Source organism: Cervus elaphus, chromosome 10 (assembly GCF_910594005.1).
Source record: "Cervus elaphus chromosome 10, mCerEla1.1, whole genome shotgun sequence".
Taxonomy (NCBI): Eukaryota; Metazoa; Chordata; class Mammalia; order Artiodactyla; family Cervidae; genus Cervus; species Cervus elaphus.
The window spans coordinates 50,349,717-50,375,685 of record NC_057824.1 but is presented as its reverse complement, the minus strand read 5'-3'; the positions used below and the strand labels follow the sequence as shown (position 1 = coordinate 50,375,685).

The following is a 25,969-nucleotide window of genomic DNA, read 5'->3' as shown; positions in this document are numbered from 1 at the left end:
CTGGTTAGGGAAGCTTGCATTGGAGTTCTGGTGGGTGGAGCTGGATTTCTTCTCTCTGAAATGCAATGCAGTGTCCAGTCGTGAGTTTTGAGATGTCTATGGGTTTGGTGTGACTTTGGAGAGCCTATATGTTGAAGCTCAGGGCTATGTTCCTGCATTGCTGGAGAATTTGTGTGGTACGTCTTGCTCTGGAATTTGTTGGCTCTTCGGTGGTGCTTGGTTGGTGTAGGTATGGAGCCTTTTGGAAGAGCTCTTATTGATTAATGTTTCCTGGAGTCAGGAGTAATCTGGTGTTCTCAGGTTTTAGACTTAAGCCTCCTGCCTCTGGTTTTCAGTCTTATTCTTCCAGTTGCCTCAGGACTTCTCCATCTATATAGCACTGATGATAAAATATCTAGGTTAATGATGACAAGCTTCTCCACAGTGAGGGACACCCAGAGAGGTTCACTGAGTTACACCAAGAAGAGAAGAGGGAGGAAGGAGACAGAGGTGACCAGGAGGAGAAAAGGAATCAAAAGGAGAGAGACAGATCCAGCCAGTAATCAGTTCCATAAGTGTTCTCTACAGCTTGGAACACACAAAGAGACTCACAGAGTTGGGTAGAGAAGAGAAGGGGGAGGGAGGAGATAGAGGTGACCTGGTGGAGAAAAAGGAGAGTCAAAAGGGGGAGAGAGCAATCAAGCCAGTAATCACACTCCCAAGTAAAAATGGGTACTGAAGATTTGGTTCTTAAAGGTACAAAATTGATAACAAATAGCAAAAAGCAAAGATTAAAAATTTAGAGTAGAGGTTAGACTCTCAAAAATACAATATTAAACAAAACAATACGAAGTCACAAAAATTATAAAATATATATATGAAGTTTGCTTTAAAAATAGGGTCTTTTTTTTTTGCAAGGTAATAGTAGGTTATAAAAATGAAAAAGGATAATAGAGGACTTAAAAATAAATTTTTTTTAATTTAAAAAATGATAATAGTAAAAATATATCTAGGAATTTCTCTGGAGTTGTTACAGACAGTGTGAGGTCAGTTCAGTTTCAGATAATTCCTTGATCCGTCTTATACTTCTCAAGATCTATAGGCCCCTTCCAGTGTAGTCAGTGCTAACTACAGGGTTTTAATCTGTTGCACCTGCCACTTCCAAAGCGGTTCCCTCTGTTTCTTTTAGCTTCTTCTGTTTGCTGGTGTCTTCAGTGTCTAATTTCCATCCTGACACAAGGGGGCAAAGATGGTCACTTAATTAGGGTCTCTTGTTCAGTCGTGCTGTGGGGAGGGAGGAACACTGCAAACAAATGTCACTGGCGTGTGTGGGGAGTGCGTGCAGTGTCTCAGCTGCACTGGGTTTGCCCCCGCTCACGGCGCGTGCGCTTTCCCCGTCTACACTGCTCAGGCTCTAGTTTCCTCTGCTGGGGAGCTTTCTGAGGCGGGCCCTGGGTCGCGTGCACTTCCCAGGTCTAAGCCACTCAGGTTTAGGTTCTTGGGTACTCAAAAAGGCGCAGACTCTGTTGGGCCTTCGTTTTGTGCCCTTCCCAGGTCCAAGCAGCTCAGGCGACCAGGTGCTTGGTGAGCGCAGTCTCCCCCAGGTGGGGAGTGTGTCTTATCACCTCCCTGGTCCCAGCCATTTGGTTTCCTGGGTGGCTGCGGGTGTACCTGTCTCAGGTGTGCCGTGTGTCTCTTCTGGGGAGCTGATCTCAGGCTGTGACCCTCCCGGTGGATGTTGACCGTCCAGAATCCCAAGAAGTCTTGGTTAGCAACTGGAAGCCTGCTCGCAGTTTGGTACAGGATGCCTCTCTGGGGCCAAGATTGCCCCTTTCTGGCTCTGGCTGCACCCCGCCTGCCTCCCTGTTCTCTGGCATGGGACGGGCCAGTCCACAGCCGGCTAGCTCTCCTCTGGTATTGGCTCAGTCCTTTGTTCTGTGAGTGGGCCTGGCAGTGCCTAAGTTAGGGCTTTTCGTGGGATAGTTCTCTCTCTCTCTCTTTTTTCTTTTTTTCTCTTTCTCTGGCTATCCCACAGTTTGGGTTGCTATCTCATGTTAGTTCCCTCAGATTGCCCTCAGGGCATTCAGGCCCAGTCTTTACCCTAAGCAATGCAGCCCACGCCTCCCTGTTCAACCTCCCACTTGCTGGTGGCAGATGCGAGCACTGGGAGTTGCTATTAGGCACCTAATCTGTGGGTTTTATTTATTTATTTATTTATTTATTTATCCTCCTGGTTATATTGCCCTCTGAGATTCCAAAACTCCCCACAGACCCGCTGGTGAGAGTGTTTCCTGGTGTTTGGAAACTTCTCCTCTTTTAAGACTCCCTTCCCAGGACAGATCTCCATCCCTACCTCTTTTGTCTCTCTTTTTATCTGTTATCTTTTGTCCTATTTCCTTTTGAAGACAATGGGCTGCCTTTCCGGGTGCCTGATGTCACCTGCCAGCATTCAGAAGTTGTTTTGTGGAATTTGCTCAGTGTTCAAATGTTCTTTCGATGAATTTGTGGGGGAGAAAGTGGTCTCCCCGTCCTTTTCCTCTGCCATCCTAGGACCACCCCCTCTCTCTTTTTTTCTTGATGAGTCTGGCTAAGGGTTTGTCAGTTTTGTTTATGTTCTCAAAGAACCAGCCTTTAGTTTTATTAATATTTACTATTGTTTCTTTCACTTCTTTTTCATTTATTTCTGCTTGGATATTTATGATTTCTTTCCTTCTACTAATTTTGGTCTTTTTTTTTTCTTCTTCTTTTTCCAGTTGCTTTAGGTGTAAAGTTAGGTTGTCTGATGTTTTTCTTGTTTCTTGAGGTAGGATTGTATTGCTATAAACTTCCCGCTTAGTACTGCTTTTGTTGCATCCCATAGGTTTTGAGTTGTTGTGTTTTCGTTGTCATTTGTTTCTATAAATTTTTTGATTTTCCTTGTGGGGGAGAAAGTGGTCTCCCCTTCCTATTCCTCCACCATCCTATGACTGCCCTCCAATGTCTCTGTTTTTTAATACATTGTCTAGGGTTGTCATAGCTCTTCTTCCAAGGAGCAATCATCTTTTAATTTCATGTCTGCAGTCATCATCTGTAGTGATTTGGAGTCCAAGAAAATAAAGTCTGTCACTGTTGACATTGTTTCCCTATCTATTAATATACAATGTTATGTTAGTTTCAGGCTTACAGAAAATGAACAGGTGGTTGCCACAGGGGAGGAGGATTGAGGGACAAACAAAATAGGTGAAAGGAACTAAGAGGTACAAACTTCGATAAATGTTATATTAGTTTCAGGTATACAATATAGTGATTCCATATTGTAATACATTACAATTTTATCACCTCAGTAAGACCAGCAAGCGTCACCATATACATTTGTGACTGTACTATTGACTATATTCCCTATGTGAACATTACATCCCAGTGATTTATGTATTTTCTATCTGGAAGTCTGTACCTCTTAATTCTCTTTACCTATTTGGTTTGTGAATATTCATTAGAAGGACTGATGCTGAAGCTGAAGCTCCAATACTTTGGCCATCTGATTCACTGAGCCGACTCATTAGAAAAGACCCTGATGCTGGGAAATACTGAAGACAGGAGGAGAAGGGGATGACAGAGGACGAGATGGTTGGATGGCATCACTAACTCCATGGACATGAGTTTGACAAGCTCTGGGAGATGGTGAAGGACAGGGGAGCATGGCGTGCTGCAGTCTATAGGTTTGCAAAGCATCAGACATGACTGAGTGACTGAACAACAACAAATAAATGAAATTATACCATAATTTTTTTTTCTGTTTGACTTATTTCACTTAGTATAATACCCCAGGTCAATATTTAAAAAACAGACATGTGATTAAAAAGTGGGCTGAAAACCTAACTAGACATTTTTAAAATGACATACAGATGGCAACAGGCACATGAAAATGTCCTCAGCATCACTCATCATCAGGAAATGCAAGTCAAACCCTTAATGAGATACCACCTCACAACCATCCAAATGACAAATTATCAAGAAGACAAGAAACAAATGTGGGCAATGATGTGGAGAAGACGGAATTCTCCTGCACTGTTGCTGGGAATGTAACTTGGTGCAGCTACAGTAGAAGACAGCATGGAGATTCCTCAAAAAGCTGAAAGAGAGCTACCATAAAATCCAGAAGTTCCACCTCTGGTCATTTATCTCAAGAAAGGGCTACTTTGAATATATATGTGTGTGTGTGTGCGCGTGTGTGTGTGTGCGCGCGTGTGTGTGTGTGTATCCCTATGCTCATTGCAGCACTGTTTACAATAACCAAGATATGAAAGTGACCTAAACGTCCAACATGGGTCTTGAATTGCTCCCCACAGCGTTTGGGTTTAATTCTGTGGATGATGGAAGTGTTGGAGAGATTTGAGTAACAGAGGAGTGATGCATGACTCATGTTTTACCAGGCTCTGTCTGGTGGCAGAGTAGAGACTAGGCAAGGCCAGACCCTCCTCAGGGAGGTTACGGCCCTGATTAGGAGAGATGGCCAACACTTTGCACCTCTTTTGCAGCTAATCTGTGATGCTCATCAATTCCCTCATTTTACACCTCCTGTGTCATTAATTCCCTTCCTCATGCTCTTCTGAAACTTGCCCCCCTCCTCTGGTTCCTCTTTCACTCCTTGGCTTCATTCATCTTTTATTTCCCACTTTCTTGTAAACCCAAGTGATTCTGACTGTGACATGTCAGAACTATTTGCAGCATCCTTTATCTGCTGTTGGGCTTCCCTGGTGGCTCAGAGGTTAAAACATCTGTCGGCATCTGCCTGCAATGCGGGAGATCTGGGTTCGATCCCCGGGTTGGGAAGATCCCCTGGAGAAGGAAATGGCACCCCACTCCAGTATTCTTGCCTGGAGAATCCCATGGACGGAGGAGCCTGGTGGGCTACAGTCCACGGGGTCACAAAGAGTTGGACTTCACTTTCATGTTATCTGCTGACACTATGAGTTCATAAATACATAAAGTTTAGTCACATGCTCTCTTTTTGTGGCCACAAACAGCCTTAGCACTTACAACAAGAGTAGAAGCATGATGGATGGTGTGGAAGGAGATATTTATCCCAGAAGAGGTTGACACAAACAGCCAGGTTATTTCAGGAAGCCTCTTGGAATCCAGCCAAGTATGATACTGGAAAAATGTAGTATTACGAGATCTAGCTCCATACCCTGCATTCATGTTTGGGCAAGATTCTTCCCCACACTAAGCTTCTGTTTTTTGGTTGTTTTTTTTTTTTTAATTTATTTATTTTTTTCATTTATTTTCATTAGTTGGAGGCCAATCACTTTACAATACTGTAGTGGGTTTTGTCATACATTGACATGAATCAGCCATGGAGTTATATGTATTCCCCATCCAGATCCCCCCTCCCACCTCCCTCTCCACCCGATCCCTCTGGGTCTTCCCAGTGCACCAGGCCCGAGCACTTGTCTCATGCATCCAACCTGGGCTGGTGATCTGTTTCACCCTAGATAATATACATGTTTCAATGCTGTTCTTTCAAAACATCCCATCCTTGCCTTCTCCCACAGAGTCCAAAATTCTGTTCTGTACATCTGTGTCTCTTTTTCTGTTTTGCGTATAGGGTTATCATTACCATCTTTCTAAATTCCATATATATGTGTTAGTATACTGTAATGGTCTTTATCTTTCTGGCTTACTTCACTCTGTATAATGGGCTCCAGTTTCATCCATCTCATCAGAACTGATTCAAATGAATTCTTTTTAATGGCTGAGTAATATTCCATTGTGTATATGTACCACAGCTTCCTTATCCATTCGTCTGCTGATGGGCATCTAGGTTGCTTCCATGTCCTGGCTATTATAAACAGTGCTGTGATGAATATTGGGGTGCCCGTGTCTCTTTCAATTCTGGTTTCCTCAGTGTGTATGCCCAGGAGTGGGATTGCTGGGTCATATGGCAGTTCTATTTCCAGTTTTTAAAGAAATCGCCACACTCTTCTCCATAGTGGCTGTACTAGTTTGCATTCCCACCAACAGTGTAAGAGGGTTCCCTTTTCTCCACACCCTCTCCAGCATTTATTGCTTGTAGACTTTTGGATAGCAGCCATCCTGGCTGGCGTGTAATGGTACCTCATTGTGGTTTTGATTTGCATTTCTCTGATAATGAGTGATGTTGAGCATCTTTTCATGTGTTTGTTAATCATCTGTATGTCTTCTTTGGAGAAATGTGTGTTTAGTTCTTTGGCCCATTTTCTGATTGGGTCTTTTATTTTTCTGGAATTGAGCTGCAGGAGTTGCTTGTATATATATATATATATATATATATATATATTTTTTTTTTAACTTTTATTTATTTATTTATTAGTTGGAGGCTAATTACTTCACAACATTTCAGTGGGTTTTGTCATACACTGACATGAATCAGCCATAGAGTTACACGTATTCCCCATCCCGGTCCCCCCTCCCACCTCCCTCTCCACCCGATTCCTCTGGGTCTTCTCAGTGCACCAGGCCCCAGCACTTGTCTCATGCATCCCACCTGGAAGCAGTCCCACTTCTGGGCATACACACCAAGGAAACCAGATCTGAAAGAGACACGTTCACCCCAATGTTCATCACAGCACTGTTTACAATAGCCAGGACATGGAAGCAACCTAGATGCCCATCAGCAGACGAGTGGATAAGGAAGCTGTGGTACATATACACAATGGAATATTACTCAGCCATTAAAAAGAATTCATTTGAATCAGTTCTAATGAGATGGATGAAACTGGAGTCCATTATACAGAGTGAAGTAAGCCAGAAAGATAAAGAACATTACAGCATACTAACACATATATATGGAATTTACAAAGATGGTAATGATAACCCTATATGCGAAACAGAAAAAGAGACACAGAAGTACGGAACAGACTTTTGAGCTTGTATATTTTTGAGATTAATCCTTTGTCTGTTGCTTCATTTGCTATTATTTTCTCCCAATCTGAGGGCTGTCTTTTCACCTTGCTTATAGTTTCCTTTGTTGTGCAAAAGCTTTTAAGTTTCATTAGGTCCCATTTGTTTATTTTTTAAGCTTCTGTTTTTACATCTGTAAGTGAAAGTGAAAGAAAGTGAAGTCGCTCAGTCGTGTCCGACTCTTTTGCGACCCCATGGACTGTAGCCTACCAGGCTCCTCCCATAGGATTTTCCTGGCAAGAGTACTGGAGTGGGTTGCCATTTCGTTCTCCAGAGGATCTTCCCCAGCCAGGGACTGAACCCAGGTCTCCCGCATTGTAGGCAGACGTTTTACCGTCTGAGCCACCAGGGAAGTCTTTACATCTGTAAAGTGGGAATAAAAAATGCCAGCACTGCGTATCTCACAGAGTTCATAGGGAAACCAGCTAAGAGAGACGTGGAAGAACTTTCTTGGCTTCTCTGGTGGCTCATACCATAAAGAGTGTGCCTGCAGTGCAGGGGACCTGGGCTTGGTCCCTGTGTTGGGAAGAACCCCTGGAGAAGGGCATGGCAACCCACTGCAGTGTTCTTGCCTGGGAAATCCCATGAATGGAGGAGCCTGGCAGGTTACAGTCCATGGGGTCTCAAAGAGTCAGACACAACAGAGCAACTTCACTTTCCTATTCCTGAAAGAAATTTCTAAGGTGTACTGTGCAGTAGATATGTTAGTGATTCATTTGTCAAGAAAGAGAAACTCAGGAATGGAGTAGAAAGTGAGCAGCCATGAGGTCCTTCTCATCCTTTTGCTATGAAGTCCATGGAAGTGCATCTGCTTAAGGGCATATGTGTGTGTTTCTTCATGGTGGGATGTGTGTGGGTCAGAAAGAACATCCCCGTACCTCGCCCCAGTCCCTACTGACTGGCTTACTAAGGGCCCTCACCTTGTCTCTGTGTTGGGGCAGAGCTCTGGTTACAGACCTGTGATCTGTGAAATTGGAATCTAACGCATAAATCAATCCAGAGCAACATGGCCTCCCCAATACTCTGAGCAATTCTTTCAGCCAATGTAAGTCAAGACAGGCTTCCCAGAAGAGGAGTCACCTCTAAAAGGACAGGAATAGCAGACTGACGGGGCCTCTTGCATCACTGAGTCCCTGACACCGTGCTCACCTCTCCTGGTATCTGAGCCTAATGCCCAATTCCATGCATGTTCTTTGATTTCCATCTCTGACTGATTGCTAAGGTCTGAAAAGATAAGCCGTGAATAGTTGATGAGGACACTGTGTTCCTAAAACATGTATAATTAGTTTACCTTGGCAGTACTATAATTGTCTGTTTCTCTCTTTCTTCCACCTGAGTAATATCTGGATCTTAGTCATATCTGTACATGAAACACTTGGAATAGAGCTTTCACTGAGGCCATCAGTACACAAATGACCAGAGGAGAGATGTGAGGTGTGGGGTGCTCTTAAGGCACATGCCTTCATTCACAGTCTTCATATGTGAGACTTTTCAACTCAGGTGTGTCTGCTGTGGAACAAAGGGAACAAAGATCATGCCTTCTGTTATTTCCCTTGTAGAGCAAGGCCATTTGCCTTTGCTAGGACATGGCTCTGGCTACACATTTTCCCCAGGACATGACTAGACTGTTGCCACTGGGATAGATTCCAACCAGCTGGACCAGGCCCTGAGGTGAATTGGGAAGGTGATGACGTGTAAGGCTTAGTGAGAAAACCATCATATTGGCATATGTTTTGGAGGAAGGTGAAAGTATATAGTTTCCACAAGGATTTTGTTTCCAAGAAGAATAAGAAAGGCTGTGGGTTTAGCTGAGTGAATTAAGTTGTCAGTAGTTATCAGATGTACCATAATCTCTTCATGGGGGATGTATTTTATGTTCCTTTCAGTGGGGAATATAGACAGGTGGGTCCTCATGACACAACCTGTTCTTGTTCCTGCGATGTAAGATGAAGTCCTGCGTTCTTCAGACCCATGGGGGAGCCCCTGGCCAGGGGTATACATGGAGATAGAAACCAGAATTGTAACCAATGTGCTGCTTCAGCCTTGGATCTCACTATTTCACACAGTGACCCTCATCATGAAACAGCAAACTTTGAATACTGGTATTTCAGAGCAGAAGACTTGCCATCTTTCTTCATACTATTTATAACGTATTTTGATCAATAGTTGTTGGGAAGCCACTTGTAGTAACTAAACCTGTTTCTCTATGTGTATGTGGGGGGTTATAGCATGACCCTCCTTAATGCTACCCAGTGTTTGTGTGTGCTTAGTCACTGAAACATGTCCCACTCTTTGCAACACCATGGGCCATCAACCTCTGTCCATGGGATTCTCCAGGCAGGAATACTGGAGTGGGTAGACATTCCCTCTGCCAGGGGATCATCCTGACCCAGGGATCAAACCTGGGTCTCCTGCATTACAGGCGGATTGTTTATAGTTGGACCTTCAGGGAACCCCAAAATGGATCCAGAAAAGGCACCAAAAGGGGCAGAAATGTATCAAAATTCCTCAGACTTTCTGACTTTCCCTGAGGATCATCTTCCAGCTTCCCAGGTCTGTCCTTTGTTGGTACTCAAGCTTCCATCCATTTCTCTCCTTTGCTGCCTCTCTCTAGGACTCCATTTCCTCAAGGATTCCAGAGGTATGCTCCATACTTAGCTTGGTTGTGTGTACAACTTCCTCCACCGGGAGGCCCCTCCCAAGGGAGGGGACTGTATGGCTTCTAGTCCACAATCCAGCACAATACCATCACCTGAATTAACTCACTTGGACTGAAGCAATGGACCTATAAATGTGTTCAGACAATACAATTCTCATTGGAATGTGCATTTTCACAGGGGCCTCCTGGAAGAAATCTGAGCCCAAAGATGACAAACTGATGGTAGAAATTTCATGCTTCATGAGAAGCTCCCAAGGAAATAAAAAAGTGTAGGAGATATAGTTCGGACTTGCTGCATTTTACTAAAGAGACTTCCACTCACTTGGGCCAGTATGGAACAGCCCTGGGAACTCTCAGGCCAGAGTGAGGGAAAGAGTTACCAAGAGATGAGTATCACTTTCTGCAGAAGGAGTGAAAGTGAGAAAGGATAAAGGGAAAAGGAAGTGCACAAACACAGCTTACATGTCTTGTGTTTCTATTAAGTTTTAATAACCTACTAGGTTTTGTTTTTCATGTAATCCATGGTTATTCAGGCCTGGCAGATGCAGGACATGGTTCAAAGTACTGATAATGAGCCAGAGTAAATTCTCAATGCTCAGCCCTCATACTGCTCCCTTCAGGAATTCAGCAGGGGTAGAGGGAGGCCTGGGCTTCTCAGGTGGCCCTAGTGGTAAAGAACTCATCTGCCATTGCAGGAGACATAAGAGACACTGATTCAATCCCTAGGTTGGGAAGATCCCCTGGAAGAGGGCATGGCAATCCATTCCAGTATCCTTGCCTGGAGAATCCCATGGACAGAGGAGCTTGGCGGGCTACAGCCTGTGGGTCAGAGAGTCAGATATGACTGAAGCGACTTAAGTGTACAAGGGGAGGCCCACCAGCAGGTGATACCAACTGCTACTCTAGGCCTCCTCTGTATCAGCTCCTTGTTACCCAATAAAAATTCCCTGTCTGTGCATGTTAAGTTGCTACAGTAGTGTCCAACTCTTTGTGACCCTGTGGACTGTAGCCCTCCAGGCTCTGCCATGGGATTCTCTGGCAAGAATACTGGAGTTGGTTGCCATTTCCTCCTCCAGGGGATCTTCCCACCCCAGGGATCTAACCTGTGTATCTTAGGTCTCCTGTGTTAGCAAGTGGGATTCTTTTCTTTTACCACTAGTGCCACCTGGGAAGCCCCCAAATGCCCTACATGTCCACAAGTGGGAACCCATCTGTTCTGACCCACCAACACCCCACATACCCCAGAGATAACGTGCCCTCATGTGGTCTTTTTGAAGTCCTGTTGCTGTACGTGCCACATCACTGGTGGCTAAGGATGTTGGGGTCCTCTTGGCCATCGGGCTGCTTTTTTCTCTCTCTTTACACCCTTTGATCTTGGATTGCAACCTTTCCAGAGAGAGGAGATGATTCTTTGAGCTAGAGTCTGACTTGAAGGATACTCTGAGGGTGGGACAGGAGTGAGCCTGAATTGATACCATTGGTGCAGCCATCACCCTCTCCTCCATGTCCTGCCTCTCCTTCTGGGGCCCTCTTGTCAACAGGATCCTGGTGGATTCTTCTGAAAATACAGAGACAGTGACCAAGGCCCAGTCAGGGCCTCTTGGTGTGTCAACAATTCAGGAAGATGGCATGGTCACCAAAGAGCCACAGGGAGAGGGCACACAGGTGCCCAGTGGTTTTACCTCTACCAACTCAATCCATCTACCTTTCTGGATGCCCACTCTACAGAAAGGCTCTGCTAGGTACCTGGGACCTGACTGTGGCTAGTATCCAGCATGTGCCCAAGCTCTTGATCCACTGAAGGGACTAGACTGGGAAACTGACTGTGGTGTGGGGGATAGTAGAATTGTGTGCAGGGGACAGTTCCCCAGAGGAGGAAATTGTTATATCTGCTGAAGGAGGTTGGTTTGGGAAATCTCTAACACAGATGTTCTGTCTGAGCTTTATTTGGAAGCATAATTAAGAGCCTACATGGGACACAGGGGCATTCCTAGGCAGAAAAAAAAAATCATATGAGTAACAATAGCAATCAGTACAGCCATCTTGTTTGACCCCCTAGAAAGAGATGGCACCTGACTCCAGTATTCTTGCCTGGGAAATCCCATGGACAGAGGAGCCTGTCGGGCTGCTGTCCGTGCGGTCACAAAGAGTGGGACACGACTTAGCAACTAAACCACCACCACCATCTTGTTTGAAGGATTTCAAACATTTTGGACTGCAGGCAACCACAGAGATGGGGCAGTCTAGAGGAGAATTAAAGCCAGTGGCTTTATTTGAGTTTCTGTAACCTTTGTGCTTACTTCTAACATTGACTGAGTTGTTTATTGATTTCCTACAGAATATGAACTCAAGGGAGGTCAAATTGTAATGTGTATGATGTTCGGCCAACTACCAAGGCAGAGGGGGCTGCTGCAGGTGGAGCCCAGGTGGCCCTTCTATTGGTTGCAGCTCCAGCTCCACCTCCTTTCTCAGCACATAAATCTCCCAACCAGACTGAATCTCTGCCTAATGTGAACAGAAGCTCCACACTCAGAGGCAGGCAGAGAGCAGCACACACAGCTGAGAGGAAACTCAGAGGAGGGAATCGCCAAGAAAGTGGCCATGGAGCTGATCCCAAGCTTTTCCGTGGAAACCTGGGTTCTCCTGGCTACCAGCCTGGTGCTTCTCTATGTGTGAGTAACTGTTAGGCTCATCTCCTCTATAACCTGAGTCTTGGGGTGCTAATCAGGAAAGGGGGTTCCCTTAGTTTTTTAAAGTTCAAAGGAAATAGAGGGGAAGTTGCTGAAGCATCAGGTGCTATGAGCACAAAATGGGTTATTATTGATCTTACCCACATCTGTTGAAGGAGTTAACTTTACTCCTGAGTTGCTGTTAGTATAGTTAGGAGGGTTTGTGACATTATTTGTTCCAGTAAATGACCCTCTGATTGACTACCGGTTTTCATGGACCTAGATTAGTCAACTAGAGTTCATCAAAGGCAAATTAAAAACAACTGACCCACGTGCAGCATAGTCCTCACTGATTCCCACTGGGGAATTCCAGGCTGGGAATCCCGGGGGCAAGAATCAACGTGGGTTTTTGTTTCATTCTCTCTGACTTCTGGATTCTGTACCTGCTGCAAGAGACATGAGGAAGGATTGGCCCCTTTGTCACTCAGGAGTTACTGCTCTGGACCCTCCTTCCAGGTGTCACTTACACAAGGAACCGGGTACACCCAGACTTTGCTGGGCGGCCCGAGACTGAGCAACTCTTTTTTCACACTCAGCCGTCCCCCCTTTCTGTGTCCCTCCTCAGGGCATCCCTTCCTAAGACTCAATTCCCGCACTCTGTACTCTGCAGAGATTGTCTAGTTTCCAAATGAGAAATCCTAAGATCTGAGGAGACTTGGTAAAAATCTTGAAATTATATTCATTTCTTTCACCTTTTCTTTCAATCTCTGGAAGGGTTAGAATCAATGTACATATTTTCTTTCCCCTGTGATACAAAATCTACTAAGCCTACAAGAGGCACAAGCCCCAGAGTCCAATTTGGATTTTATTTCCCCTGTATAAGTGTGGCACAGAAGGTTGAATCAAAACCATCTAGCAGAAAAATTCCGTTCAATGTTGAGATTCTGTTATCATGGACTAGGTTGGGAGAGGAGTTACTTCCAAAGAGTGATTAGAGAGATACCCCTACAAATCACATTTAGGTTTGTGTCAATTTCATTTTTATTAAGTGTAGGAAATCATGATGACATGTACGTGGGTAATATTAACCTCATTTTAATTACTTGAAAGAAGTATTAGGAATTTAAGGTATTGCAGCAACATATTTTCTGTCTGATATTATAAAATTAATTGGTACAGTTTAATTTCATTCTATTTAGTACTAGATTTTAAAAATTGATATGAGATTTCCAGAATATGTTTTTTCCCTAAAGGATAAAAGAGGACTGTTGTCCAGTACCTAGAAAAGTATGTAAATAAATTCACCCTCAAGAATAATGCCTGGAATATGAATCTATTATAGTAAAATATTCCTGTGATTTATCTTTTTAAATATACATGTCCAGGAGGGAGGCTATTTTAATCTTCAGGGCAGGTGAGTATACATGCCTGGGAGACAGTGATGATATGAGAGGCATCCAGAAAGAGATCGGGATGGAAGGGAGAATATTCCTCTCTCCTCAGAGCAGACCCCCCAGAGTTACTCCTCAGACCTGGTCCCACAGGAGGTCAACAGGGTTGGCATCTCATTTGCTGGAAGCCTGGGGACAAGACACAATCTCAGTCACACTGTGTGTGGTCCGTCTGACAGTGGGGCTGGTACTAGCCAGTGTCCCCACCAGGCAAACATCCCTGTAGCCTGAGAAGGTACTGGTGCAGCCAGGAATCAGCTGCTGCAGGCAATGCTCTCGTTATGCTGACACAATGTAAAGACTATAAAAATGTTGGCTTTATCTTTAGTCCCTTGCTTTTTACCCAAAATAGCATTACTGCACCAAAAAGTGAAAAGCTAGAAAGAAGCCAAATAATTCACTCAGTCCATCTGCTGCCTTGGTGGAACCAAGTGAATTTAGACACTAGACCAGATCTTTCTGTGGGACCTGTATTGCCAACATGTTCACTCAATTGCTTGGCATCACTGTTGAGCTCATGTAGCACACTGAAGGTTCAGAAACAGAAATTGACTTGCCCTGTTTGTGAAGACAGAGGGAGCAACTGGGGTTTGAATAGCCCAGGCCATCCCTTTTGTGGTGATTGGTGCCCACACCTCCACCACTTGTTCTGGAGGAAAGAGAGAGATAGCCAACTGGGCTTGGCCAAGGTACCTTTGTGTGCACTTCCAACATAGGTATTTTCCTGAAACTTTTTGGGTTTCTCTTATCACATACTGTAAGATTGCTAGATTTATACAGAGATTTGAACCTGTGCTACCTTAAAGGCTACCTTCCAAAGAAAGAGAGACAGGAGCTTAGTCCAATATTCTGGAGTTTTTTATGGTCACTCGTTTTTGGTCACACACAGTCTTTTGCTCTACGCGGGAAGGTAACTGAAGACTAGGAGCCTCCATATCTCTTAGCTGAATGTGCCTGCAGGGCATTTTGAACCATTTATACATAGCGTGCTTTTCAGCTATACCTTATTAATTTGCCTCTACAGAGTTAGTCTTGGAGGCCTAGCAAGTTCACGTTTAAACCATTGATGGCAGCCTCTTCCTTCAGCCTCTCTTTTCCTGAACTCTGTCATCTCTCAGGAACACCAGAGTGAGCAGGCTTGCAATGATCCATATCCTGGAGTTGTGGGCTTGCACACATAATACATGAAGGATAACCTGTATGGAGGCCTGCCATCAGGAGCACCAGCCTCGATTGGTTTTTAAGATAGTTGAAGTGCAAAGCAGGAGTATAGCTGCTTTGTGACTGAGCATCTTTAGAAAAACGAATGTATTTCAGGCCCTGGGCTTAGCAGGTGATTGGAGGACGAAATGCCATGAATTGGGGAATGGTCTGGAGATGGATCCTTTAGTCATTGATTCATTTATACAGTTTCAGAGAACAAAAGGGTCAATCACCCTTTTTTATAGTTCAAGTCAACCAAATTGCCTGGTGACAGAGTCATGGGTGTAACTGAAAGGTACTCAATTTCTATGATGGCCATGGAAGGCTTGAACACAGTTTTCATTATACAGACAAGAACACTGTGCTTGTTTTAAGGCCTGCTTGTGAAGACAGAGTTAAGAAGAATCAGATCTTAAAATGAGGTCAGATCATGGAGAGAGAACCCACTCCAGTGTTCTTGCCTGGAGATTCGCAGGGACGGGGGAGTCTGGTGGGCTGCTGTCTATGGGGTCGCACAGAGTCAGACACGACTGAAGCAATTTAGCAGCAGCAGCAGCAGGGAGGGAGCTCTGATGCATTGGCCACTTGATGGGAAGAGCTTACTCATTGGAAAAGACCCTGATGTTGGGAATGATTGAGGGCAGGAGGAGAAGAGGGAGACAGAGGATGAGATGGTTGGATAGTATCACTGACTCAATGAACATGAGTTTGAGCAAACTCCAGGAGATAGGGAAGGACAGGGAAGCCTGGCATGTTGCAGTCCATAGAGTCACAAAGAATCGGACATGACTGAGTGACTAAACAACAAAACAATACAGAGGAAAGGAAAAGGATAAGAACAATGCCAAGGTAGACTCTAGTAACTCTTGTCATTAGGCAGATGCAGTTAACCAAAATCTCATGTTTGATACAGAAAAAAAGTTTCCCCTTTGTATCTAGAATGAGAATCTCTAAATCATGGAAGAGTTAACTTGCTGAATACATATGAATGAATTTTTTGGAGGAATTACAGCCTAAACCTCTCAGGAGCCCTCAAATTTAAGCATTTATCAAGCATCCCCTTTAGGATTGGGACCTTCAAGATTTCACTTGATGGTGAAAGTGATATTGTCTCGCTGTGGAAGAGGGAAATAAGATGATGAATGAAAGTAATTATTGCTTTTGGAATTGCTGTTATTATTTATCACCTACATGTTACGTCTCTAGGTTGACAGTTCCAGTTCCGAGTCTGTGACTGGCCAACTCCACACTTATTCCACAATCCCTGATCTGGATTTTCTCTTTTCAATTTATAGATATGGAACTTATTCACATGGACTGTTTAAGAAGCTGGGGGTTCCTGGGCCAAGACCTCTGCCTTATTTTGGAAACATTCTGTCCTACCGAAAGGTGTGTGTTGTTTGATGTCCCTTTATCGCTTCTTATGATTGCAAATCCCAGCTGATTGCATAGTAAAAATTCTCCTCCTCAGGAGGCAGATGAGAGTTTTCTTACTTCCCAGAAATGGCATCATAGACCCCATCCACACGTGCCCTCTTTACCCAAGGCCTCTATTGTCAGCTGTCAGGAGCCTCAGGTTTGCCTCCTCAGACAGCTGAACTCTCTGGCTGAGTCAGCACAAGACTTGAAGTTCCATCTTGTAAGCTTTGTGAAGAGGATCTTCTCTCCGCCAGGTGCAATTCCCAGCAAGGCACAGTCCTACTAATTGTCAGGAAAAAGCATGAAGGGATGCCTGGTCGTGGGTCTCAAGCAGCGTAGCGTACAGTCAGTTGTATCCTGTTGGTTGCATAAGCTCTGGGTACCCTTTTTTCTCCTTTCTCCTGAATTGCTTGGATGCTTCGGTTCTAATGTATCAGGTAATTTGTACATATTTGGATTCTCTCAAGAACTGCTAATGCCTGCATTTTTTTTTTTCTTTTTTTCCATTTTCTGCTCTACGTCTTGCTACACATGACATCTTTTGGGATATGAAAAACTGAACAAAAGCTTTCTGCTTTTCTTCTGTGCCTTCAAAGCAGGCACCTCACGGATGAGTTTGAGCAGGGAATGAGTGTAACTGAGACAAGATGGTGGTTGTCTAATTGCTTCAGATACTTAACCACTAAATAAGTTGTAGAGTTTCTAAAAATAAGGCAGAATCACATATACAAAAATCACTAGAAAGGATATGATTTGACAAAATTATTAGACATTTAATTTAACTGAAAGGAATGTACCAGGTGGCAGATGGACTGTGAATTCTGATATTCATTCAGCTCTGGTGCCTCCCCCAGGGCCCTGCCCCTGAACTGAAGGTGGTGAGCTGCGTTCCGATGAGCAGGGGCAGAGCCCCGTGTGCAGGCTGCTGTCCGGCTCAGATTTCCTGTCCTGCAGACATGAGGCTTGTTTCTCAGATCCTGATCCTCCCAACTGAGGTCTTCACTGTCTCATTACTGCTTCAGAACTTCCTGAACTTTTTCCCATCTGGAGAAGTAGTAATTTCCTCTTCACCTTTCCCAGATGAACTCCTTAGTAGATGCACCCCAACCCACATTTCTGAGACCTTCATTTACTTATTAAAGCATTAAATATCATGATAGAAACTTAGGGACAGGCTTTTTTTTTTTTAATTATAGAAGTAAAAACTCAGGCCAGGTTTTTTTTTTTTCCTGTGTGTATGTGTGCGTAGCAGAGTTTTATTAAAGTATAAAAAGGACAGAGAAAGTTTCTGAGACAGACATCAGAAGGGGGATGGAGAGTGTCCCCCTCACTAGTCTTAGCAAGGGAGGTATACACATTTTTAATTGGGTATTACAATAAATCAAAAGAATGTCTCAAGTTTGTAAAGGTCTTACCAGATCCACTCCCACAATTTACAAGTTTCAAGATAACAAGATTAGTCAGAAGGTTCTTGCTAAGGAGAAACGTCCTCGAGCAAGATACATTGTTATATTGACTAAGACAAATCAGTATAGGAAAAAATATTTGTCCTTTTCTCCTTGAGAGCCCCAGACCCCTTTCTTCTCCTTGGGGAATCTGTAATTTTTATCTGCCTAGGAATTGACTCTCTCATTCCCCCCTTTTCTTTTAGGAGAATTATGTTGCCAAGGGAAACGGGCATCATTTTCATCCCATAACTACTTCCTGCTGTTGAGGGGTGTAGTCCTTAAATTGTTGCGGCAACATATTCTCCTAACCCTCATGTTGAGGGTGTCTGATCCAGGGGCCCCAGGTAATAGTTTGAGGAGCCTGTGGCATTCATAGGAGCTTGAACAACCATTTGTAACTTAAGAGGTTTTAGCTGGTTAGAAACAAATCCAGTTACATAGTTATAGATGTAAGGCAAAATGGTCATTAAACCAAGTTAAAACATAATCAAAACTAAAAGTTACATTATGTCCATAGTTACACCAGTCCATCTTAGGACTGTTAGATGTCATCAGATCAAGAAGAGGCATCACATACGATTGTTGTTCATGAAGGTATATGCAGAGTTGAAGAAAGTCCTTTCCTTGAAGCAGAGAAACCCACCACGAGAAGCCTTCAATTGATGAGGAGGGGGAGTGCTCTGCAGACCCAGCAATTAGACCAATTGTGGAGTCTGAGTCTGGGGTCACCTCCCAGAGTTCTCTTAATGTCTGTTGAAAAGCTGAAAGCTGAGTCACATAGTTAGTTAATTCTAAGGCTTTAGGATCTATGACAGTATCTGTGTGCAAAAACAGCTTGTCATAGAGAGAGTCCCTTTTTGGGGGGGGGGCAGTTTGAGCCCTCATTAAAAGCCAGGCAAGTCCCCCACAACCTGGAATTCAAATGTGGCAATAGCCTGTAATGCCTAAGAATCCTCTCAATTGTTTTAAAATCATAGGTAGAGGATGATTTAGTATAGGTTTAATGTTAGAAAGTATCATCCTTCAAATCAATCACTGAAAATTATATGACTTGTTTAGGAATTTCAGGCAATAAAGTATAAGAATTAGGCAGTTATTATTCATATATCTAGAGCAAGTCTCCACTTATCATTTGACCCTTTTCACACCCAAAATAGGAGTGTTGCGTGGACTATTGTAGGGAATTAATAGCCCTTGTTCCTTTAAATTTTCAATGATACGCTTTAACCCTTTCTTAACCTCGGGTTTTAATGGATACTGCTTTTTTTTTCTTTTCTTTTCTTTTTATTAGTTGGAGGCTAATTACTTTACAATATTGTAGTGGTTTTTGTCATACATTGACATGAATCAGCCATGGAGTTACATGTATTCCCCATCCCGATCCCTCCTCCCACCTCCCTCTCCACCCGATTCCTCTGGGTCTTCCCAGTGCACCAGGCCTGAGCCCTTCTCTCATGCATCCAACCTGGACTGGTGATCTGTTTCACCCTAGATAATATACATGTTTCAATGCTGTTCTCTCGAAACATCCCACCCTCACCTTCTCCCACAGAGTCCAAAATTCTGTTCTGTACATCTGTGTCTCTTTTTCTGTTTTACATATAGGGTTATTGTTACCATCTTTCTAAATTCCATATATATGCGTTAGTATACTGTATTGGTGTTTATCTTTCTGGCTTACTTCACTCTGTATAATGGGCTCCAGTTTCATCCATCTCATTAGAACTGATTCAAATGAATTCTTTTTAATGGCTGAGTAGGATTCCATGATACTGCTTTTGATGTGAAAATAGGTGAGGGTCACTGAGCTTGATAAGGACAGGAACAATATTTTGTGCTCGACTCACAGTTTTTCCATCAGTCCACACTTTAGGATTTACATTTTTTTTTTTTTCAGTTAAAAGAGCGGGTTCCATATTCATGAAAACAGAGGCCTGGACTTTGTTCAGTATATCCCTCCCCAGAAGGGGTGAGGGAAACTCTGGCATGATTAGAAACTCGTGAGAAAAACAGCTCAGAGTCCCAGTTGCAGCTTAAAGGATGACTGAAATAATAGCATTTGGCTTGTTCTGACAGAAGCGGACCAGGGGCTTCAGTGAGCAAAGAGAAAGCTGCCCTAGGGTCCAAAGTAAAATCGACTGGTTGGCCCACCACAGTTATTAATACCCTGGGTTCCTCAGGTGTAATTAGGATGGGAGCTTGTGTGGTGACCCCCAGGCACCTTTGGTCCTGATTGTCCAGAGAGTCTGACCCCTGGGCCCTACACCTCAGAGGGCAGTCTCTTCTCCAGTGTAGTCCTTTGCAGACTGGACATGGAGCCTGGGGCAGCATAGATGCCTGAGGGCAATCCCACTTGAGCTGCCCCTCCTCTCCACAGTAATAACAAGCCCATCCCTTTTCACCTGGGTCCCTCTGGGCATTTTTCTCAGGCTGTTTCAGAGCAGGTCTAACAGCCATTTTTGGGGCTTCAGTCTTTTGCCTGGTTCTTTTTTCCCTCTTATGTTCCTTCTCATATTCTCTATCATAATATACTGTTTGAGCCAGCTGTAACAGTTTTTCTAAAGACTGATTTGGTCCAAATGCCAGTTTTCATAACTTATGGCAGATATCTGGAGCCAACTGAGTGAGAAATCTATCTTTTAAGATCATTTCTCCCTCTGTAATTTCAGTATCAATGTCAGTAAACATGCGGAGAGCCTCCTGTAATCTTTATTAGGAGTTTACCAGGAGTTTCCTTCTCTCCCTGTTCTATGTCAGTCAACTTAGCATAGTTTAAAGTCTTAGCATATGCTCTGTTGAGTTCTTCAGGAATACATCTGGCAAAGTGGCTCTGTTATGGGAACTGCTTGGCTCCCAGTAGGAGGAGGGCTATTTTGTGATCCCTCTTTCCCCTTGCTTCCAAGCCATTAATCTCCAAAAGTAATGGCTTCCCCCAAAACTTGAGCTCTCAAGTCAGGAGTCAGCGTCTGTCCCAAGACATATCCTCTAAATAGTCTACCGAGACTGAGTCAAGCCCTCTTGGAAGGGTGCCCTGATTCTCAGCCTGTTCAGTTAGCAGGCCCAGATACAGGGGCAAAGAGAACAGGAGGGGGCTGAAGGTTTCACACCCAAATCTGTACCCTTAGGACACAAGTCTGGCATGTCTCACAGAGAGATAAAGAGCAACATATATGGCACTTCCATCCATTTCTTTGTTTTCTGCAGAACTGATCTAATTGTAAACAATATTGTAATTAAGAGACACTTCAACAGGCCAGTGTTCCCTGTCTTCCAAAGGATACCATGGCCATTCAGTATCACAGAAGAAGATCAGGCATGTCTTTTTAAACTCTGGGGATCAAACTTGTCCCAGTTTTGTTTTGTTTTGTTTGTTTGTTTTTAAATACATTTTAAAAGAGTGGTTCTGGAACTGTTGGCTCCCATCTGTAAGAGAGAAAAAAGCGGCATCCACAGCCATGGCTTCTTTTCACTGAAGGTGTCCCTCCCTGCTCTAGATGGGGGTGTAGACAGACTTTCCACCGAAGTTTTCCTTCCCTGGTTGGACTTAGTCTGTCCCTTACCGATGCAGGCGCCTGACTCATCCCTCCTGGTTCTACCACCGAGATGGGGTGGAGATGCACCAGGGGTAGATTTGATGGCATCCCAAATTGATTTCTAGTCCCAGACCACCACAGCCTTTGTTTAATTTGTCAGAGTAGTTTCCCAAGCTAGGACTACTAGGGGAAGCATCCGTCTTCCCTGTGCCTATGCACATTCCCGAGTACAGTCCTGACTGCAGTAGAAATGGTGAGTCATAAAGGGATAAACAACAACCAAGATGCCCCTTCTGAGTGTCACCACGCCAGTATATGTGATAGCAAAAGGGTCGGCCAGCGAGGAAAAAGTGATTTTTGTCCTCAAGCTACTAGGACCAATCCTTCCAGTTCATTTCCACAGATTCCACAGAAAGAATATCTAAGGAGTTGAGACAAGCCACCCGAAAGCCTCTTATGGTCCACTAAGAGCTAGTGCTACCAAAGGAAGAAGCCCTTTGCATTTCCAATCTGACCATACCCTGCAATTGCCACTCTGTGTCCTCAAAAACCTCATGGTCAGCAGCAGTGCTTCTCTCCACATAGATCAGACACACAGCCGTGACAAAGACTCACTTTCAGATCGCTGGTCCCTGAGGCAGGCAGCCAAGAGAGTGACCTCTAGCCTGAGAGACATTCCAGGAGTTAGAGCTCTGTCTTGCTCCCAAATGTGCGGCATGAATAGTAACGGCATGAATCACAAGTCCATTGAAAGTCTGTGATCCAGCAGGTTAGGTTAGTAGTTCTAATCCTCCACACAATTACGAAATGGTCAAAGGGACCAGGGAAAGGTGACTGGGAAAGGAAAGTTCAGTCCACACGCTTTGCCCTCTTCTGGCCACTCACCTCACAGGGACATTGGGTGTCTCTTGGCATTGACAGGTTGGTATAAACCCCCGACAAGGCTCTCCTTGCTCTGGGTCTGCCTTCAGTCATTACGAGGCACTGTGAAACTGCAGAGCAGGGCTCTTCACTTGCTTTGTGCAGGGCATGTCATTCATTCACACAAGCACATCGGACAGTTAGTAAAGTAAAGCAGAAAACATGTATACTGAGAGAGCAGAGAGGCTAGAGCTCTTGAGTGTTCTTACCCTGTCTTGAAGATCCTGGACAAGCCCCAAGATGATAGCTTAATGTGAACAATGCGGATTCGTGATCTCTGAAGATTTAGCTTTGGGACCAGGGAGCAGGCTTGATCACTCAAGAGCTTTTGTGTAGCAGAGATTTACTAAAGTATAAAAAGGGACAGAGGAAGCTTCTGACATAGACATCAGAAGGGGGACGGAGAGTCTCCCTCTCGCTAGTCTTAGCAAGGGAGCTGTAACTTTTTAAATTGGTTATGACTATCAAGCCAAGTGTTTAAAATGCACTATTCCTTGTATAGTTGTGGCACCTCTCCATTTTTTTCTGTGTTGAGCTGGAAAACTAGAAGGCATGTCCACTTTGTCATTAATACACTCACTCACTCGCTTTCTCATTGAACACACACCCCTTAGACTTCTTTAAATCTGCGAGATTAAAAGATGTCACTAGTGCTTTAACTTGCTTATTCTGCTAGAATTCTAGAAAGAGCTCATGAGGTAAATGAAAAGGCTGCTAAACTAGGCGATGAAAGTGTGTGTGGGAATCTGTTACTTCCCTCAGCTTCAGTTTTCTCACATGTCCACGGTGGATTAGAGATTAAGAGATTTTAGACAACACATGCACAAGCAAAAAGCCTTCAGAAGACAAGGAGAAATTAGTATTCATTGACAGAGGTAAGTGTTTAATATCTATAATATTCAAAGAAAATTCAAGAGTGATTTTAAATTGTCAGTTTCAAATATCTCCTCTATTTTCTCTCCTTTCCCTGAAGACATTTGTGAATAAGAACTTCCCTCCAACTGCCAGTGAAAAATAGTTTTGTGAATTAGAGGCAGGATTCAGTACAGTATATTAATAATGTAATATTGTTTTTCCTTGTAGGGTGTTTGTGAGTTTGATGAAGAATGTTTTAAAAAGTATGGGAAAATGTGGGGGTGAGTATTCTGAAAACTTCCATCAGACACACTTGTTATAATAATCCTGCCCTCCGCCTGGTGGTGTGGAGGGCAGTCTCAGTCCAGAGCTTCTTGGAATGAAGTCATGTGTTGTAAAGCTTGCAGCCTTACTCTACCAGAGATCCTAGAGGCCACAGGTATCCAGGTCCGCAGTCTGAATCAGGCCTGGAGAGTCACAGGTCGTCACTCTTCTCCAGACTTTGAGGCCCAGGGACTCCTAGCATTACTTTCTGTCCAGTATCTCACTCTTCTCCCCTTTTCTGTTTTTCTCTCCTTAGGTTACCATTAATTGCATAAAATGCATTATCCCAGAACATTCTAATATGTGCTCATAAATGTATCTTATGACCCTTTCCCACATGAGTCTCTTTTAATTTAAACCCAATATCCTTTATTTAAATTCTGGATTTAGCATGTCTTTTTGGAAAAAGAGATGAGGGTTATAGGTTAACATAATGGGAAATCATATCTGTCAGCTTTTTACTTTTTCTGCATGTATGGAGTTTGTTTGTTTGTTTTTTAATTTTCAGATAAGATGTTCCAATAGAATTGTATTCAATGATTGTCTTATCTACTGTTTTTCTCTGACTTTGAGGAGATGTGGTGTATATATATCTAACCCAGAGTGTGTCCGGTGGGCTCTAGGAGCTGTTGGAGGTTTGGTGAGCAGAGGGAGGGGTGTCTTGTGGTGCTTCTTTGCCAAAAGCAAGTGGCAGAGGCTCTACCCATCCGGACCTCTTCATCTTCTCTCATCAGGCCCTCAGAAACCATAGGAACCTGTGAGTTGCCATGGCCCCAGACGTCAACCTGGTTGAGTGGAAAGAATCCATAGCACTGGGACACTCCTGGCCCAGCTCCAACTGCCCCTCCAACATTTAGTACTTGTGAGCTCTGGATGGAGTCCCTTTTTCATCGTGGATCCCAGTTCTCTTTTTAGAAAGTGGTTCTCATGCTTGGATGTATGAGGAGCACCTGGGAGAGCTTGTTATAAATACAGACTTTGACCCCACTCATCAGTGCACAGAATCACTATGATCTGAAGTGGGTTAAAAAATCTGATTGAACTGTTAGTGAGAGAAATTATTAAGGCTGGAGTGACATCATTAATATAAAGCAAACCACTATCTCTTCTCCATCTAAGTGTTGTTGCAAAACTGTGATGGGAAGAAGGGAATCATCAAAATAATGTCAGTCAGGTGAAAGAGCAGATTAAGTGCCTCCTCAATCCCTTCTGTCACTGCTTCAGCACTAAATGCCCTTGAAACCCACTTAAACCCTCTGAGTTTTAGAACAGCTTTTGGAAATGGGCAGAAGTAAGTGCAGTGGTTCTCTGCAATTTTTATGTGTGATCATGAAACCATTTGAAATTCCTCTGTGAAGTTAAAGGAGGAATAGGGAACATGTGGAAAATCTTCCAATTTGTTCTAGCTATTGCAAGTGATTAATAGTGGAACCAAAATGTCAGAAAACAGTGTAAATAACTCAGAGTAAACCTCATGTCAGTGGCCAATTCCCATGAATGGACATCCTGACAGTCAGGAGATCAGGTCACAGAGTGATGTGTCACATCTGAGGAGTCAGCTTTGTGTGACAGGTGGGTCAAATGTGGGCCTGTCGAGCTGCTGACGGATGTCACTGACATGGAGCCCGAGGCCCACGGGACCCATGTAATGAAAAGAAAATATTTAAAAGATGAGTTTAGCTTCTTTCCTGGCTGGAACCATGGAGGGTGCAGAAGAGAAGAAAAAGAAGATTCCTGCTGTGCCAGAAACCCTTAAGAAAAAGCGAAAGAATTTCGCAGAGCTTAAGATCAAGCGCCTGAGAAAGAAGTTTGCCCAACAGATGCTTCGAAAGGCAAGGAGGAAGCTTATTTATGAAAAAGCCAAGCATTACCACAAGGAATACAGGCAGATGTACAGAACTGAAATTCGAATGGCTAGAATGGCACGAAAAGCCGGCAACTTCTATGTACCCGCGGAACCCAAATTGGCATTTGTCATCAGGATCAGAGGTATCAACGGTGTGAGCCCGAAGGTTCGAAAGGTGCTGCAGCTCCGTCGCCTCCGGCAGATCTTCAATGCCACCTTTGTGAAGCTCAACAAGGCATCAATTAACATGCTGAGAATTGTGGAGACATACATTCACTGCATGGGTGTACCCAAATCTGAAGTCTGTAAATGAATTGATCTACAAGCGTGGTTATGGCAAAATCAACAAAAAGTGAATTGCCCTGACAGACAGCGCATTGATTGCTCAATCTCTTGGGAAATACGGAATCATCTGCAGGGAGGATCTGATTCATGAGATCTATACCATTGTAAAACATTTCAAAGAAGCAAACAACTTCCTGTGGCCCTTTAAATTGTCGTCTCCATGAGGTGGAATGAAGAAAAAGACCACCCATTTTGTAGAAGGTGGAGATGCTGGCAACAGGGAAGACCAGATCAACAGGCTTATTAGAAGGATGAACTAAGGTATCTACCAGGATTATTTTTGTAATCTGGTCCATTAATAAACAATTGAAACAAACAAACAAACAAACAAAAATGAGTTTATACATGTTTCTCTGATTTCTTTCATTCTCTTTTTCCTGTTGTTGAAATTATCCT

At 43.7% G+C, this 25,969-nt stretch overlaps 1 protein-coding gene and 1 pseudogene across 2 annotated transcripts in view; both read left to right on the top strand.

Moving 5' to 3' along the window:
* Positions 1–7,398: 7,398 nt before the first annotated feature.
* On the top strand, positions 7,399–25,887 carry LOC122701864 (annotated as a pseudogene).
* The window catches only part of LOC122701844 (cytochrome P450 3A24), a 44,755-nt gene continuing 27,892 nt past the window's right edge, over positions 9,107–25,969 (top strand). Inside the window, exons 1-3 of one of the 2 annotated variants that reach the window (XM_043915229.1) lie at positions 9,107–9,110; positions 16,178–16,271; positions 23,287–23,339. In XM_043915229.1, coding sequence (XP_043771164.1) covers positions 23,332–23,339 — 8 coding nt within the window. In that variant the 5' untranslated portion in view covers positions 9,107–9,110; positions 16,178–16,271; positions 23,287–23,331. Of the gene's footprint in view, positions 9,111–12,060; positions 12,232–16,177; positions 16,272–23,286; positions 23,340–25,969 lie in introns of those variants that run through there. The other variant, XM_043915228.1, reaches the window with a different exon arrangement.